General features: G+C 45.7%; 1 protein-coding gene across 2 annotated transcripts in view; it reads right to left on the minus strand.

Moving 5' to 3' along the window:
• Nucleotides 1-15,818, minus strand: part of LOC148526623 (polyadenylate-binding protein 2) — a 43,124-nt gene that overhangs the window by 10,332 nt on the left and 16,974 nt on the right. Inside the window, exons 1-4 of one of the 2 annotated variants that reach the window (XM_088469997.1) lie at nucleotides 9,820-10,176; nucleotides 9,392-9,506; nucleotides 5,105-5,172; nucleotides 4,849-4,955 (exon numbers count right to left, since the gene is read on the minus strand). In XM_088469997.1, the coding sequence (XP_088326123.1) occupies nucleotides 4,849-4,955; nucleotides 5,105-5,172; nucleotides 9,392-9,506; nucleotides 9,820-10,143 (614 nt within the window). In that variant the 5' untranslated portion in view covers nucleotides 10,144-10,176. Of the gene's footprint in view, nucleotides 1-4,848; nucleotides 4,956-5,104; nucleotides 5,173-9,391; nucleotides 9,507-9,819; nucleotides 10,177-15,818 lie in introns of those variants that run through there. The other variant, XM_088470000.1, reaches the window with a different exon arrangement.

Raw genomic sequence — 15,818 nt, forward strand, 5'->3', positions numbered from 1 at the left:
AGCTCTGTGCCTAAGCAGTGTGAGAGAGACCGCGCTGGGTAGCTCCACCCCCCGTGTCTGCAGTCTGAAATGGCTGCCCCCGTCTAACGGAGGAGCTCATTGTGCAGGATAGACTCAGCGGAGTCTGGAGTGTTCAGCCCCACAATGCACACCCCCTCCGTCCCTCTGCAGCCCTTAGCGGCAAGCAGGGACTGATTACAGCTTATCCGGCTGTCTGAAGCAGCGCAGCAGCGCTATGTACACACTGGGTGGCGAGCGGGCGGCAGGCGACATGCGCCGGGGGGGTGCAGGTCAGAGTTCAGCCCCGCAATGCACGCCCCCTCCTTCGCTCTGCAGCCCTTAGCGGCAAGCAGGGACTGATTACCTTGTATGCCCCTGCCTGAAGCAGCGTTATGCACACACTGGGCGGCGAGCGGGCGGCAGGCGACGTGCAGGTTGGAGCGGGGATTGCGCAGCAATACTCACTGCGCTCCCCGGAGGCTCTCACAGCATGCAGCACACTCTTCTATTAGATCTGTGCTGTGGCGATAAGGAGCTGTCAGTGCTTTTGAAATAAGCGCTGTGCACTCCTTCCTGTTCTACTAAGAGCAGGGCGCCAGGTACCCCGACCCCACCCTTAGAGAGGTGGCGAAGGGTACCTAATATAGTGTAAAAGGTGTACAAAATAAATAAACCTAAATAAAAGAAAATAACATGTGCTGCTGGATCACAGCAGATTATGACCAGCTCCATGAGGCACATTTTCTAAACTGAGGACTGATGGGGCATAGAGGGGGAGGAGCTTCACACTTCTAATATTATTTAAAGTGCTGGCTCCAGCTATCCATGCCTCTATACCCCAGCGTAAGCACCTCCAGTGTCCCCTAGTGGATGAAAGTTCTGTTACACATTTAACAAACAGAACATATCCCAGACAATATACTGAAAAACACTGTCAACTCCTCATCCGTTGATATTGCATTTTCCTTTTTACTGGTATTTTTACTTCACAATTCCAGTCTTCCAACCCTGAATTCAGTGCTACACTAAACTACTACAGACTTGCCCTCATACACCTAGCATCTATACACCACACAGCAGAAGACACCCTGCGAAGCTCCGAGGAGTAGCATACAGTATTTAAATTTTGCTTCTTATTCACATTGCATACGCAGCAAAACAAAGGAATTAGTTTTAAACATGTACATGAAGTACAATGCAGATGAGGCACAGCAGAAGTGGGATACACTCCCTGAAAAAACTTACCGCTAAGATGTTTTAGCAGGGCACCGCACCCTGCCTGATTAAAAAGGGCAGAATGCACCGTGCTCTTTTGGCAACTCCCTGCTTAAACATGGCAGGTGCCATTAGCACCCATGAGCCTTAGTGTCCCACAGGTGGGAAAAATATTGGGGCAGCAATCACCACCAGTGAATAGATGCCGTGAGCATGCCATCTATTCACAGAGGAGAGCTTGGGGCGGCCCGGCATGTCTAAGCACACCCCCAAGAGTTATGAAAAAGGGGGGGGGGGGGAGAGGGTGTGTGTGAGGGGGGGGGGGGGGTGAAGAGTCTTGAAGACCTTTTTTCTCAAGGCCACACCCCCTTCTCTGGCACACTCAGGCTAAAGTGCCCCTTCTAGGTCTGGCGCTGAACACTGCAGTGTATTAAATGTGTGTGAAACAGACTAGTGTCTTCTGGGGCTGTGAGAAGAAGAGCCCCCGTTCTATGTCTAATAACTACGCATTACTCACCCCAAAGTTTACATCCCTCACTTATAGTTTCATAGTACAACACACCAGGGGAACATATGGTACTGATAAGATCACAAGTCTTACCAAAAGACTATCCCCTAAAATAGCATCTAGCTCCTACAGTAAGGTGGTGATTGGGGCACTTATACAATCCTTATTTGGGATTTTAGGCAATTTAATTGATCCTACTCTATTAACAATCATTTACATTACTGCAGCTATTACGTTCATTCTTCCATATATCATATTTAAACTAAAAAACACTTTTCACACCTATATCTAGCAGTAGTTTACAAAAATGTAATACACCCCACATTGTCAGTGAGCACATCCCACTTATCAATAACTTCTTCCAATTAGATAAAGGACCTTTGTTGGGTTTGCAGCCTCTGATAACCACCATATACCCAGTGAGCCCAGTTTTGCCCACACTGTCAGAAGCACAATGGAACTTGGCAGGAGACATGCCAGCTGTACAGTGCATGCGAGTAACAAACCTGGCCGATCTGCTCAGCGTGCCGGGAAGTTGTACACAAAGGCAACAAGGTCTTTTATACATCTCTGTAAAAAGCTTACCTTCTCTTTGCCAGCGGCCCCCACAGATGTGCGTCTGGCATGGAGAGAGACCCAGGGACTATGTAGTTTGGAGACTCTCTCAGTGGCAGTCTTTAGAGAGGGATACAGGATTCACAAGCCTCTATTCTATATAACTCCCACTCTGCTAGTGCTTGTCATCTGTTGCCAGGAACTAAGCACCCAATTCAAATATCAAAATAAAACCTAACTAAAAGCTTACTCCAAGGCACTAAAAAAAAGACTGAGCTTAGGGTGGTTGGGGAGGGGTTATATAGGGGGTGGGAAACAGTTTTCAATCAGCTAGTGTCCGACTCCACACCTCACTACACAACCCAGAATAGCAGCCCCCAGATGGATGAAATAGGAAAACCCGTGACCATAAGCATCGAAGCCTTCTTTACAGTTCAAGACAGTCGCACAGATCTACAAATGTTGTACACCAAATTGATCAGTGCAAGCCAGCAATGTAGTTGTGTTGCTTAAAGTATTTTCTATGCAAATAAGACTTACATTTTGACCGAGAAAGGCTCAAGTCACCCAGGACCTCGCGTCCCAAAATGAGCCATTTGCTGCAACTTGTGCAACAGTATGAGGAAACATTTATATATTGGTTTCCTTCATTTAATCAAATTCCATACAAAATACTTTTAATCATACAAAACCATTGACACTGCACCAACATACATTTTACTCAAAATTCCCAGCTGAACCCTTCTCATCTAATTCCTTACCTGTTCCCCCCCCTGGTTTACAGGACTTCACACTGCTCTTAAATCACTCATACAAGACCTTCCCATAAGTTACATTTTCACCTGCTCCCTCAAAACCCCAATCAATAGGAAAAGCTTGCCAAATACCCTTACCATCTTAAACCCCTTAGGATATTTTATCCTATTACCCCTCCTCAGTTACTCAAAAACACACTTTTCTCTGACCCTCAAGCCAACGTGACATTGATAGTGTGCTAAAGTGCATTAGTCTATACAGGTTGAGTCTACCATACCCAAATATTCCAAAATACAAAATTATTTTAGCATGACAGATAGTGAAACCTTTGCTTTTTGATGGTTCAGTGTACACAAACTTTGTTTACAGCACAAAATTAAAAATAAACTATAAATTTACCTTCAGGCGCTGTGTATAAGGTATATATGAAACAAATGAATTTAATGTATGTACACAACTTTGAGCCACAAAACTATTGAAAATAAAGTATAGTATAAAATGACCTGCAGATTGTATAAGGTATATGTAAACAAATGCATTCAGTGTTTAGATTTTGGTTCTATAGCCAAGATCTCATGATGGTATGCACACATTACAAAATACGAAATATTCTGATCTCCAAAATACCCCTGGTCCAAAGCATTTTGGATATGGGAGACAACCTGTATAATCTAATCACAAAGCAATCTGGCTGGGCCAATGTGCAATATGTATCACGTATTTGGACAGCATGGATGGCATTGTGGTTATCATTACTGCCCCACAGCACTGATGTAATAATTTCAACTCCCAGTCATAACCAATCTGTGTGGAGTTCACATGTTCTCCTCTGATCGCATGGGTTTCTTCCAGGTAGTGATGCGAGTGACAAATTGGCAGTAAAGTGCTATGGAAAAGCACGGTATAAATTTTTTTTTTTTTTTTTTTTAAGTTATCGATGGCAAAAATTTGTAGAATAGCTTACTACTTTGTTAGTGTCCAGGCTTTAATCTTAAAGGACATATCCACCTTAAAACAAAATACCTTTAAATGCTTGTCAATAACTTGTGAATGTAGCAAAAAGAAAATCTAAGTGACCACAAAGAAGTCTTCTCAGTAATGTCACTTAGGCGAGAGGTTCCCAAACTCGGTCCTCAAGGCTCCCCAACAGTTCAAGTTTTAGAGATATCCATGGCTGGCCACAGGTGGTTTAATCAAATTGGCCGAGGTACTAATTAAGTCAACTGTACTCAAATATGGATTTCTCTAAAACCTAACCTGTTGGGGAGCCTTGAGGACCGTGTTTGGGAACCTCTGACTTATGCTGGGCATACACTATACAATTATCTGTCAGATATCTGTCTAATATGACTGGTAGGAATGAAAATCTGGTAATGTATGGGAGCAAATGACAATCAACCAATTGCTCACAAACACTGGAAAGCAGACAAAAATGGTCGTTCAGACAAATTGTTTAAATCAGATGAATTTAACCTATTTGAACAATCGATTGACAATTTTCCAGTGTTTGGGAACATATGGTCGAATGTCATTTGCTCCCATACATTACCAGGTTTTCATTCCAACCAGCCACATTGGACGGATGTCTGACAGATAATTGTATAGTGTATGCCCAGCATTAGGCATTATAAACAAAGGAGAAATTACATGTGGGCATTTTTTTTTTAAGTGCTGAAAGTAAGATTTTTAGCACCATTAAGCATTACAAGATGACAATGCAGAAAGCCTCATATTCTAGTCTAATCCATACTTTAGTGCTTGTATCATTACAGTATCACTGGCATGCAATATGAAATGTTTGACTAAGCACTTACCCTTTTGGATGACCAGTGAACTTGTCACAGAGAATGGTTACCCTGTTCACTGAGCCACACCCATGGAAATGTGCCTCAAGTTCTTCTGCTGTAGCCCCATAGTCAACCTAATCAGTAGAAAGAAAAGCTGCTTTACTAGTTATGCATCCATGCTGTAGGTGTACATGTGTATTTTCACACCTCAGAAGCTAAAGCAGTAGTACTATCACCGCATACAAATATTCCCACCAATATACCATCAACTCCAAGCACTTACATTTCCCACATATATTGATCGAGCATCAGCTTCCATCTTCTCTTCTATTGACATGATAACTGGACCAGCTGCAGGACAAAAGGGTTCCAAGTTAGTCTGGCCTATAGCAGCCACCAGAATGACAGCAATAAGCAATATACTATCATGAGTGCAATGGACATTGTTTTAGAAGTCATTAAATTGAAAATACAATTGCAATTTGGGTTGATCTTACACATTTAAAATTTGCATTAAGTTTTCCATGTGGAACACATGAAAATTGGTAAATAGGAAATGGCTAGTGGTAACTTATTTGATTAAATGTAACCAAACAGTACATTTCCTATTGACTAGTTTTCTTTGATGTCTGCAATATATGTTCAACAGAAGCAATTATGTACCAACCGCCAGTATGCTGAAGCCTTGAGAAACCACCTGAGCTCCTTCAAAACATTAGTTGTCATGCATGACCAAAATACTGGCGGTCGAAATCCAAGCGCCGGAATCCCGACCCATGGACAGAACACTGGCGGCGGAATCTAGACATCAGTTGAGGTGCCGAAATCCCCACAGCCGACATCCTGATCGAAAGTATAGCGGGCCCATTTTGCTGTTAGCCGCGCGGGGTTGGGGGGGTTTAGGCACCATTTAGGCTGCGGACAGGAGGGGCTTAGGTTTAGGCATTAAGGTGGCAGGGTTGGGTTGCGGGGTAGGGAGGGTTAGGATGCAGGACGCTACCCGTCATGCATTACCAGTCAGGTACTAGTGCAACTTTAAGCAGTCCCTAGAGATCAGTAGCTGCAACCCAAGACATGTCCCAAACATGCTAACTGGTCAATCCAAACTTTGTTGTATATCTAAACAAATCAGACACAGAAAACTGACAAAATGGAAGCAGACAGGTATAGGTAGTATGTTTTAGGAATCAGCAATGCATCCAAGCTTGACTTTATAAAAAGTGATTAATTCAAATTCAGCTGAATATATTATTCATAAATTTCAGGAATCTGAAAGAAAAGCATGCATGTAGAGCAGGGCTCGACAAATCCCGGGGGCCAGGTCACCATGGCTAGCAGATTTTGCTGCCTGGCTACTAGATTTTGCAGTGAGGGAGGAAGCAGATCCTCATCAGCTCTGGCAGAGATTCGTGCCTATAGTATTGCGGTGTTCATATCATGCACAGAAGTGCATGTGCTGAGTGTCGTCTGCAGTGACTGCTGTGCTTCTGTCCATACCGGACTGCACTGATGAATCCTCTCCATCCTGGACTGCTCTGATCCCTGTCTGTCCCAGTATACGCTAATCCTGCTGTAGTCCCGGCTGTCTACTATCTCCGGCTGCATAGAGCTCTCCGGTAGTAGGGTCTATGCGTGGCCAGGGATTGCGGAGCGGTGTCAGAGGGATAGTGGTGTGACCACGAGGGGAGGGGGGCTAGTCTTGTACTTTCTGGAACCATTATTTTATGTGAAATGTGGTCCGTTATTACTGGAAGGTGGGGGTTTCTGTGCAGAACAGTGAGGGGGGCCTCCATTTTACTGTATTCATTCAACTGTAACCATTTTGTGGACTGGTATAGTGTGTATAACAGTTGCATAACACACAGAGCTGTGCTCCTCACTCCTGTAATTTTTTTTTTTTGGGAGGGGGGGAGGGGGGGGGGGGAATGGTGGTCTTGCTCCTACACTTTCAACCTGGCTCCTAGATTTTAGAAAATTTTGTCAAGCCCTGAAGTAGAACCAGGTTAAAAAATGTTTTAAGGGCATCATTTTCTCTAGATACCACTAAGGACTCCAAACTAAACTGTTGCATAAAATTGAGTGAGCTGTTCAGCTCTCATACAGGTGTATTATAAAAAATGCATTTTCTGTTTAGTGCATGCCAAGCTAGTCCTAAAGGTACAATTAAATCATACTCCAGTTCTATGTAATTTTATCTTTTTTTGCTACTCAAGACCATTTTATAGCAGTGTTTTGTAATGTGAACCTGATTTGGTATTGGTTTTAGATAAAAAAAAGAATCCTTTATCAGTGCACTGTTTTCCTTGACAGCAATATTATATTGAGTAATTAATTTTCCAGTCCGACATTGTCAGCACAAAGGTAATTGAGTAAAGGTAGCATGCATAGTTATTCTATATGCAGTGTTTCCTTGCAGACAATGACAATATCTGCAGGTGTGTTTGGAAACTTTAGGCCTATTTATCAAGGGTTTATTCATAAAGTTATTACGTACCAATAGCCTATGGTAGTCATTTTCACAGAAATCTCCTGCAAAAGGCTAATTAGCAATGCAGACTGCAGTCCCCATCAATATCAATGGGGGTTTATACTCTGACCTCTATGTGCTAGACAGAAAAGCTTTTTAGAGTTTAGCCTCTATAGTTTATGCCATCTTCAGATGGTGTTAAGAGATTTATTACTATATAGACATCGCAGGAGAGCGATCTTATGACCCCTCCTTCGCCTGGCTCATGAATCTGACACTGTGTGCAGTGTCAAGATTCTTTTGTCACTGAAACTCATGCAATATGCTGTGGGCTGTAACTGACAGCAGCAGTTATCGCTCTCCCTGCGAGTCAGTTAATTATATGTATAGGGAAATTGTTAAAACTGAAAAACTGTTACGATATGGACTGTTAGTAAGCACGGCAGTGCTCCAATCATTAATACTTAAACCTCTTTAGGTCTGCTAATGGGTGGCAAGCAGTGATAGTACCCATGGCTGAAAGGTATTTTCCTGCCGTCTACCATGCCTTTCTCAATTTAGTGATGCTGTGAATTGCACATGGAAACACTAATCCCTTGCCACCAGCTCTGATGAATCCTAGCTAATGTACCAGTGAGCCACCATCATTCACAACCTAACGTGAAGAGAAAGGATGAAGCAAAGGGACATTTTCAAGATTGCTGGTAAAGTCATTTGCCATAGTGACAGATTTGCCCAGTCTTGATTTACTCAGGAAGTAAACAGAATTACTAAATGTCATCTGTAAAATTCAGTCACTTTGTATATGAAGCTGAAAACATATTCATGCCTTTTGTGGAAAACCAGTAGCCAGCAAACAGTCACCTGTGGCATCCAGCTGCCGACATGACAAGCTGATTTTCTTTTACACAGCAGATTGAGTGGAACAGCCAACATACAGCAGGTGACCACATCGGCACAATGCTGGGAGGTAATAGAACAGTATAAAATGCAGCGTGCCCTGCCTCCTTTCTCTGCAAGCTCCATGTCATGGGAACACTTGTTGGCTCAGTCAGAAATTAGTGTAATAAAATAAGAATTCACAGGAATACAAGGAAGTATTAATGGAAAAGTGGAAATGCTGTAGAGAACATACTCGGAAGAGAATATTGTGGTTTAAGAGAAACAGTGGGGATAAGTATTGAAGATATTCACACTGACAGCAAGGTAGGTAGGAGCATTAGCAGTAGAATATCCAGTGGGGAGATCTGGGCAGATTATGTTGCAAGTAGTGATCTGATAGCATATGGTGTCATTGGGGGAAAAGGGGAAGTTTAGGTGGCATGTGGTAGGTAGCTTAAAACCGAATACACATTAGACTGTATGTGGCGATAGTCAGCGGCTGGCCCAGCATCTGCAAGTGTATGCCCACTGCCGATGCCGACCAGCAACAAGTGACAGCAGGGCGACACCAGGGACACGCTGCGTTCAGTTGCATGGCATCACTCACTATATCCCCAGATTGGCCTGCATGTACAGCTAACTGGGGATATCGTTAACAACCCACGGGAGCGTGCAAATTGGTCATCCGGACCATACACACTAGACAATATGAACGATATACCGTTGAGCGATGTTATCGCTCAGTGTTATTGTCCAGTGGGTATGTCCCATTAGTGTTTATTTGCTTGGAATGCCAACCAGATCATAACTAATATAGGTAATTTGTTCAAAAATAAAAATGCTGTTAAATATTCCCCAAGTTAAAAAAAACAAACTAAAAATCATTAAGTTTAACCACTTAACTGACATTGTCACATGGGATGCGACCAGTCAGCTGTGCTTCAGCTGACAAGGTGCAACTGCACCACCCCACTGTGTTTTTGAAGAGAAAATCCATTCTACACATATGCAGAACGGATCTTTGACTCCCCAGACTCTCCTGCCAACCCGGCAATTTCTGACAGGTTTTGCAGGAAAAAATAGTCGGTTAAGTGGTCAAGAAGCACTTTTAGCAAAATACTTCCCTAATACTTTAGATGAAACCCACATGACATCACAGAAATGCTCAGGATAAAGGCTTGCCAGCAGGTACTGTGTAGTACATTAAGCAGCAGGACTTACCATTGCCAGGAGGAGGGCTCATGTTCATCTGTTTCTCTACCTCATTCTGCAGCTCTTTCAGCTTCTCAGCTTCCTCCTCCATTTCTCTCACACGGGCTTTGATGGCCTCAAGCTCCTGTATGACAAATGCCTGAATGAGTGCATGTGCCCCATTCCTTACAGCCAATCAGCATGAACCCACATAACATGTGCAGGTCGTATTGTCCGCCGTGATTGCACATTGGTGGCCACACTGGCGGCTGGGGGTAGGATGAGGCTGCTGCGTGATATGCGGGGGGACTATTATACAGTGACCCGTACTACGGCGATACAATGTACCAGGGCACCGGGACTGCATCCCCCCGTCACCTGGCCCAGCCTGTGCCCCTCCCCCTCCCCTCCGGCTGCGGGCCTATAGCATCATTCCCCCTCCCCCAGGATGCGCTTACCGGGTCTTCGATGGCTGGATCCCCCCGGAGCTCTCCGGGCTCTTCTTCGTCCATCTCCATTTCCTCTAGTTCCTCCAGACCCCCGGCGCCCCCGCTGCCAGTGCTGCCCCGTCCCCCGGATCTCCTTCCTGTCGCTACTCTGCCCCCTATCCGCCGGCTTCTTCTGCCCGGGCCCAGCAACTCTAGATCGAGATCTAGCCCTCCGCGGCCCATCGACTCGTCGTCCCCAGTGTCCTGTCCTCCGCCGGCCGAGCCGGCGCCACCACGAAGACCGTTCTCGTAGTCTGCCCCACGCAGTGCCGCTGCCGAGGACACCGCCGCCATCTTGATGAGATATATTGCGCCCGGCCGTAGGACCAGCCCTTATAACCGAGCTATGTCTAGGATTGGCAGTTTCATCTGCCACTCATAGCAGAGCAGCAGTCGATTGGTTAGTGGATAGTTTATTGTTTCCTCAGGCGCCAGAGAGTAGCCCCGTCTATCCGGTAGCTCGGGATTGGCTTAGCAGCTTGTCAATCAAGAGAGAGCTGCCATTATAATTTGCTATCTTCTCTAATCTCTACTTCATTTATTATAGTAGTCATTATAGAGATATTACAGGTTTAGGGTTAGGATGCAGTTAGGGTTATAGGGTAGGGCTCTAACATTAGAAACATGTTATGTGGACATTCAGACATTTGTATCACACTCTATTCATTGCAGGGAACCACAAAGCCTAAATGGGCCTATTTCTCAAGCCCCTAAAACATTAAGGGACATATTTATTCATTATTGTGTCAATAAGAAATTTAGGGGTCTATTTACTAAGCCTTGGATGGAGATAAAGTGAACGGAGATAAAGTACCAGCCAACCAGCTCCTGTCATTTTTCAAACAGCCTGTGACATGGCAGTTAGGAGCTGATTGGCTGGTACCTTCTTTCCGTTCACTTTATCTCCATCCAAGGATTAGTAAATAGACCCCTAAGATTTGACCAACTGTTCAGGAACAGGGGCTCTCCCTGTGATGTGTAATGGTGCATACACACGGTCAGATTTTTCTTCAGATCTGAACGATAACGATTTCAAAAATTGTACAATCGTTCATATCTGAAGGAAAATCTGACATGTATGAACGATGCCCGTTCCCGATGGTTAGATAACGATATCTGACATCTGATGTGTTTGCAGTCAGTTTTGGACGATTTCAGTCATTTTAATGCAGTCAAAAGTCGTTCGTAGTTCAAATAGTTTGCAAAATCGTTGAAATCGTTGGTCAAATCGTTCAGTCGTTCATCTGACACATCTGACCGTGTGTATGCTCCATAAAGGTGCATATACACAACGATTTTTTGAACGATTTAACTATAATGACATTGTTATCGTTCAATCGTTGAAAAAATCGTTCAGTTCTGAGTTATAACGATGAACGATTATCGTTCATGCACGTTCCCGTTTGTAGTTCATTCTGGCTAACGATTTTCATTAAGGGAAGTTACAAAAATCATTTATAGTTCAAAAAATCGTTCATTACACTTTAAAAAATTTGACAGATAATCTGACAGAAAATCGTTTATAAAATCGTTGGTAACAAAATCGTTGTGTGTGTATGCACCTATAGAAGTGAAGGGATTGCACTAGCCGATGTGCATATGTAGTCTGCTACAGATCCCTCTCCCACTACTTTTTGCGACATGTAGCCCATAGGCCACAGATGACATTAGCTACCGTCAAAATGCTTACGTAAACAGGTGAGTCTTGAATCTGTTTTTGAAGGACTCCTGAGTGGAGGCATGTCAAGCTGTATGGTGAAGTGAGTTCCATAGAGTCGGAGCATCAAAGCTAAAAGCTTGATCCCCAGCTGAATTCAAGGAGATTCTAGGTACTGCTAATAGTTCTTAATTTACAGATCAGAGTAATCGAGCCTGCAGTAAGTAATCAGAAGCTGCTTCAGGTAACTTGGGCCCTGGTCATGTAGGGCTTCGAAAGTCAGCCAGTCTTGAAATAGATTCTCCCTCTTGTAGGCAGCCAGTGAAGGTAATAGAGAATGGGCGTTATGTGGCTGGAAGGGGGCTGGTTGGTTAATAGTCTGGCAGCTGCATTTTGTATTGGCTGCAAGAGGTGCAATTCTTTTGCTGGGAGACTCAGGGAGAGGGCATTGCAGTAATCTAATGCTGGCCATACACCTACACGATGAGTGCCGATGCAACTCATCGTGCCGTTTTCCCTTCAATTCCCCGGCAGCTCCATTGCAGTCCCGGCCACACGATTGACACACGATGTACATACGCTCTCAGTATACGATACATCGTGCGTCTATCGTGTGCAGCTCCATTTGTTAATAAAAACTAAAAAGAAGATGCACGCATGGGGAGATCCGTGATGCATGCATCTATTTGTAATAGAATAAGCACAGATGCAGGGATGGTTCAGTGAGAACCATCCGTGCATCTGGGAAATACAAAACAAACGGCGCGCATCCTCCCCCCCCCACCCCACAGATCTCCCCTTGCGGGCATCATTTTTTTTTGTAACGAACGAAGCTGCTCGAACGCACGATGCATCGTATGCTGAAAAAATGGCACGGTCAGCATACGAACACGACGGAGAAGATGGACTGCACATCTGATCACACAATTAGTTTTGACGGCTGCGGGAGCGCACATCTCATCACATCCTACCTAAAAAAAACATGATTTCCACACGATCCATCGTACGGTGCCTCGAAAATTGGGGAATCGGCCCGAAATCGCGTAGGTGTATGGCCAGCTTAAGCATGATGATACAAATGCATGTATGACTTTAGGCAGATCTTCTGAGGGAGGGAATTAAGGACTTCACTGCGCATGCGCACGAGGGAGCCGGCTCCTTCTTGCGCATGCGTGAGACCCGCTACGACCGACAGCGCCGGTCGTAGCGGGTCTCTTTCCAAAGGGGGCAAGCTGTCGATGTTGATTGACAGCTCGCCCCGTTTGGAAAGCGGGCCAGGGGGGTGGCAGCCATGGGAACGCCTGCCGTTTGGGGGAGGCCCCACTGACAGAGCTTCCGGCTCTGACAGAGCCAGAAGCTCTCCGGGGCTTACGACAAGTGAGACCCTACCCTAGTGTCTCGTCATAAGCCCCGATGGTCGCGATGGTCTATGACCATCACGACCATCACCCTAGCGGTTGTTAGAGCTGTGGGTGCAAACCCACAGCCTAACGACCGAAACAGAGGCGACCGGTCAGGATGCAAGCGGCCGCCCAGTTTCTATTTAAATTGAGCGTTCGCTCTTTGCGTTGTGTTGACGCCTCTATATCTGAGCGAGCGTCCGAAAAATGCGCTCGCTATTTTGTAAATACGCCCCTTTGCTGTTCGCATCATACGTCATCTCCGGTATTTATTAATCGGGAACATTGAAAGGCATCTGAACTGCTCGCAGTGCTTGTGGTAGGTTTTTCTTACCGTTGCGAGCAGTTCAGGCTAAAAGACAACCAAGTGACGTGGTCGATGACGCTCCTTTATTAATTATGCACTCCCATTAAACGCCCTTTTGACCGTTAGGCACGCCTGTGTTCGGATCTCCACTCCCCCTCTTTCAACCACTTTCCCGTTACCACCCACAAACGGTACATTCTGTCAATCAAATTAGCAGCCCCTCGCTGTTTTACGAGCGCACGATTTCCGACCGCAATGACTGTTTTGCGCATGCGCATTATGACCCATACGCATGCACAGTCGTGCGAACATCGCTCAGAGCGAACGAGCGGCCGCTTATGAGCAGCTCTGAATCAGGCCCAATGGCTCTCATTCAGAGGTGCTCGCAAAATGCGAGCGGTCGCTCTGAATGTGGGCAGCCGCTTGCCTTTTGAAGTGCGGCCTCCTGGTCGCTAGCTAAGCTGTGGGGTACCACCCACAGCTTTAGCGACCGACCAGGTTGATGGTCAAGACCATCGCAACCATCGGGGCTTGCGACGAGACCCTTGAGGTTGGGTCTCGGCAACCGCAAGCCCCAGGGAGCTTCCTTCAATGATCGAGCAGGAAGCTCCCCACTGACATCACTGCTGAGGTCAGTGCGGCCACCCACAAAACGGCATGCGTTCCTTAAGGAACGCCTCCGTTTGTGAAGTTTTCAAGACTTTATAAGTGTAAAGCATCTTTTCAATGAAGTTATTTAAGATAAATATTTTTTTTAAGCAATTTTTATTTTTTCTCCTACTGTTTTAGGGGTCTTTTCATTATCAACTAGCACTCATCCACTCCTGGAGCAATCATAGGCCCCTAAGCACTATGGCCCTCATTCAGAGGTGCTCGCAAAATGCGAGCGGTCGCTCTGAATCTGGGCAGCTGCTTGCCTTTTGAAGTACGGTCTCCTTGTCGTTAGCTAAGCTGTGGGTTACCACCCACAGCTTTAGCGACCGCCCAGACCATCGGGGCTTGCGGCGAGACCCTTGATGTCAGTGCGGCCACCCATAAAATGGCAACAACGCCTCCATTTGTGAAGCCACCCCCCTCCCCGCCTACTAAACGGGATGAGCTGTCGATCAACATTGGTTGGTAGCGAGCTCCGGAGCGACAGAATTTCTCTCTAGCTCCGGGGCTTGCGCACGAGCAGTGCGGCCGCTGCGCGTGCGCAGGGCCTAAACATCGACCCGCTTGCGAGCTGGTCTGAATGAGGTCCCATATTTGCTAAGCATTAAGTTTCAAGACTTTATAAGTGTAAAGCATCTTTTCAATTAAGTCATTTAAAATAATTAGTTTTTATGTTTTTAAGCAATTTTTTTTTTCTCCTACTGTTTTAGGGGTCTTTTCATTATCACTTAATTTCTACAAAAGCAGGTGAAAAAGACAATTTTCACCTGCAATTGTAGAAATTAAGGGGGTGATTAAATTCAACGCGAATTGAATAGCGCCGGGAGCGAGCTCCCGGACCTATTCAATTCAATGTGCTGTGTGGTCGGAGAATGGCGGATATCGTGCCTTTACAAGGCTGTTAGGGCACGTTAACCGGCATTCTCTGACCAAAGTGCGGGCACACGCCCTTTGGTCAGATTTCTCCTCGCATCCCCAGGGGGGTGCGAGAAAAATTCCTTAGACCTCCCAAACAGCGCACTGAATTGCATAGCTCCGGGAGCTCGCTCCCGGCGTTATTCAATTTGCGTTGAATTGAATCGTCCCCTAAGTGTCCAGGCCATTCATCAAGAAGGTAAAGTAGGAGATATCACAGATGCGGGGAATATGGTTCATTACTAACGAGATCGCATGAGAAATCACTGATTTATCTGCAGAAACCATTTTTGTAAGTTGACTAAATAAGTGATAACTGCTTTGTAACTATGGCTCATTGACTAGCCAGTGAAGCGGTAAGTCTCAGCTTACAGTTGCTTGCAGGAATCTCCCAACTTTATTTGGTAAATTGCAGCAAAATTATTTTTATTGACGCATTATGATAAATAGACCCCTTAGTTACTGCACTGTTCATGTAGTTTTGGTTATATAATTTGTGAAGATAGAAATGAGTTATCAGAGTTAATTATGGCAGGCATGCACAGGCCCGACGACAGGGGGCGACAAGTAACGAGGAGCTGCCGGATGTGAAAGCCGCCAGAGTAGACAGAAAACTTCAGGCAAGCGCAGCAGGTAAGTGTAGAGGCCGGACTGGGCTAGAGAGTCACGGGTCAGGTAGTGAGGAGCTACAGATGCACACCCCCTGTGTCATAAACAGCAACTGGGAAGAAGGGGGAGATGTGACCGAGGCTGGGGGGAGGGGGACGTGATGGGCTAGGGAAGAGGGGGAGATGTGTCGGGCCGAGGAAGAGGGGGGACATGTAACAGGCTGGGGAAGAGGGGGTCATGTGCCAGGGGCTGTGTGTGACGGACTGGGGAAGAGGGGTGCGTGACGCAGGGGCTGGGGAAGAGAGGTGTGTGACGCAGGGGCTGGGGAAGAGAGGGATGTGACGCAGGGGCTGGGGAAGAGAGGGACATGTGCCAGGGGCTGGGGAAGAGGTGGACATGTGCCAGGGGCTGGGTGTGACGGACTGGG

This window comes from Taudactylus pleione, unplaced genomic scaffold, assembly GCF_031769625.1.
Source record: "Taudactylus pleione unplaced genomic scaffold, aTauple2 ptg000095l, whole genome shotgun sequence".
Lineage (NCBI taxonomy): Eukaryota > Metazoa > Chordata > Amphibia > Anura > Myobatrachidae > Taudactylus > Taudactylus pleione.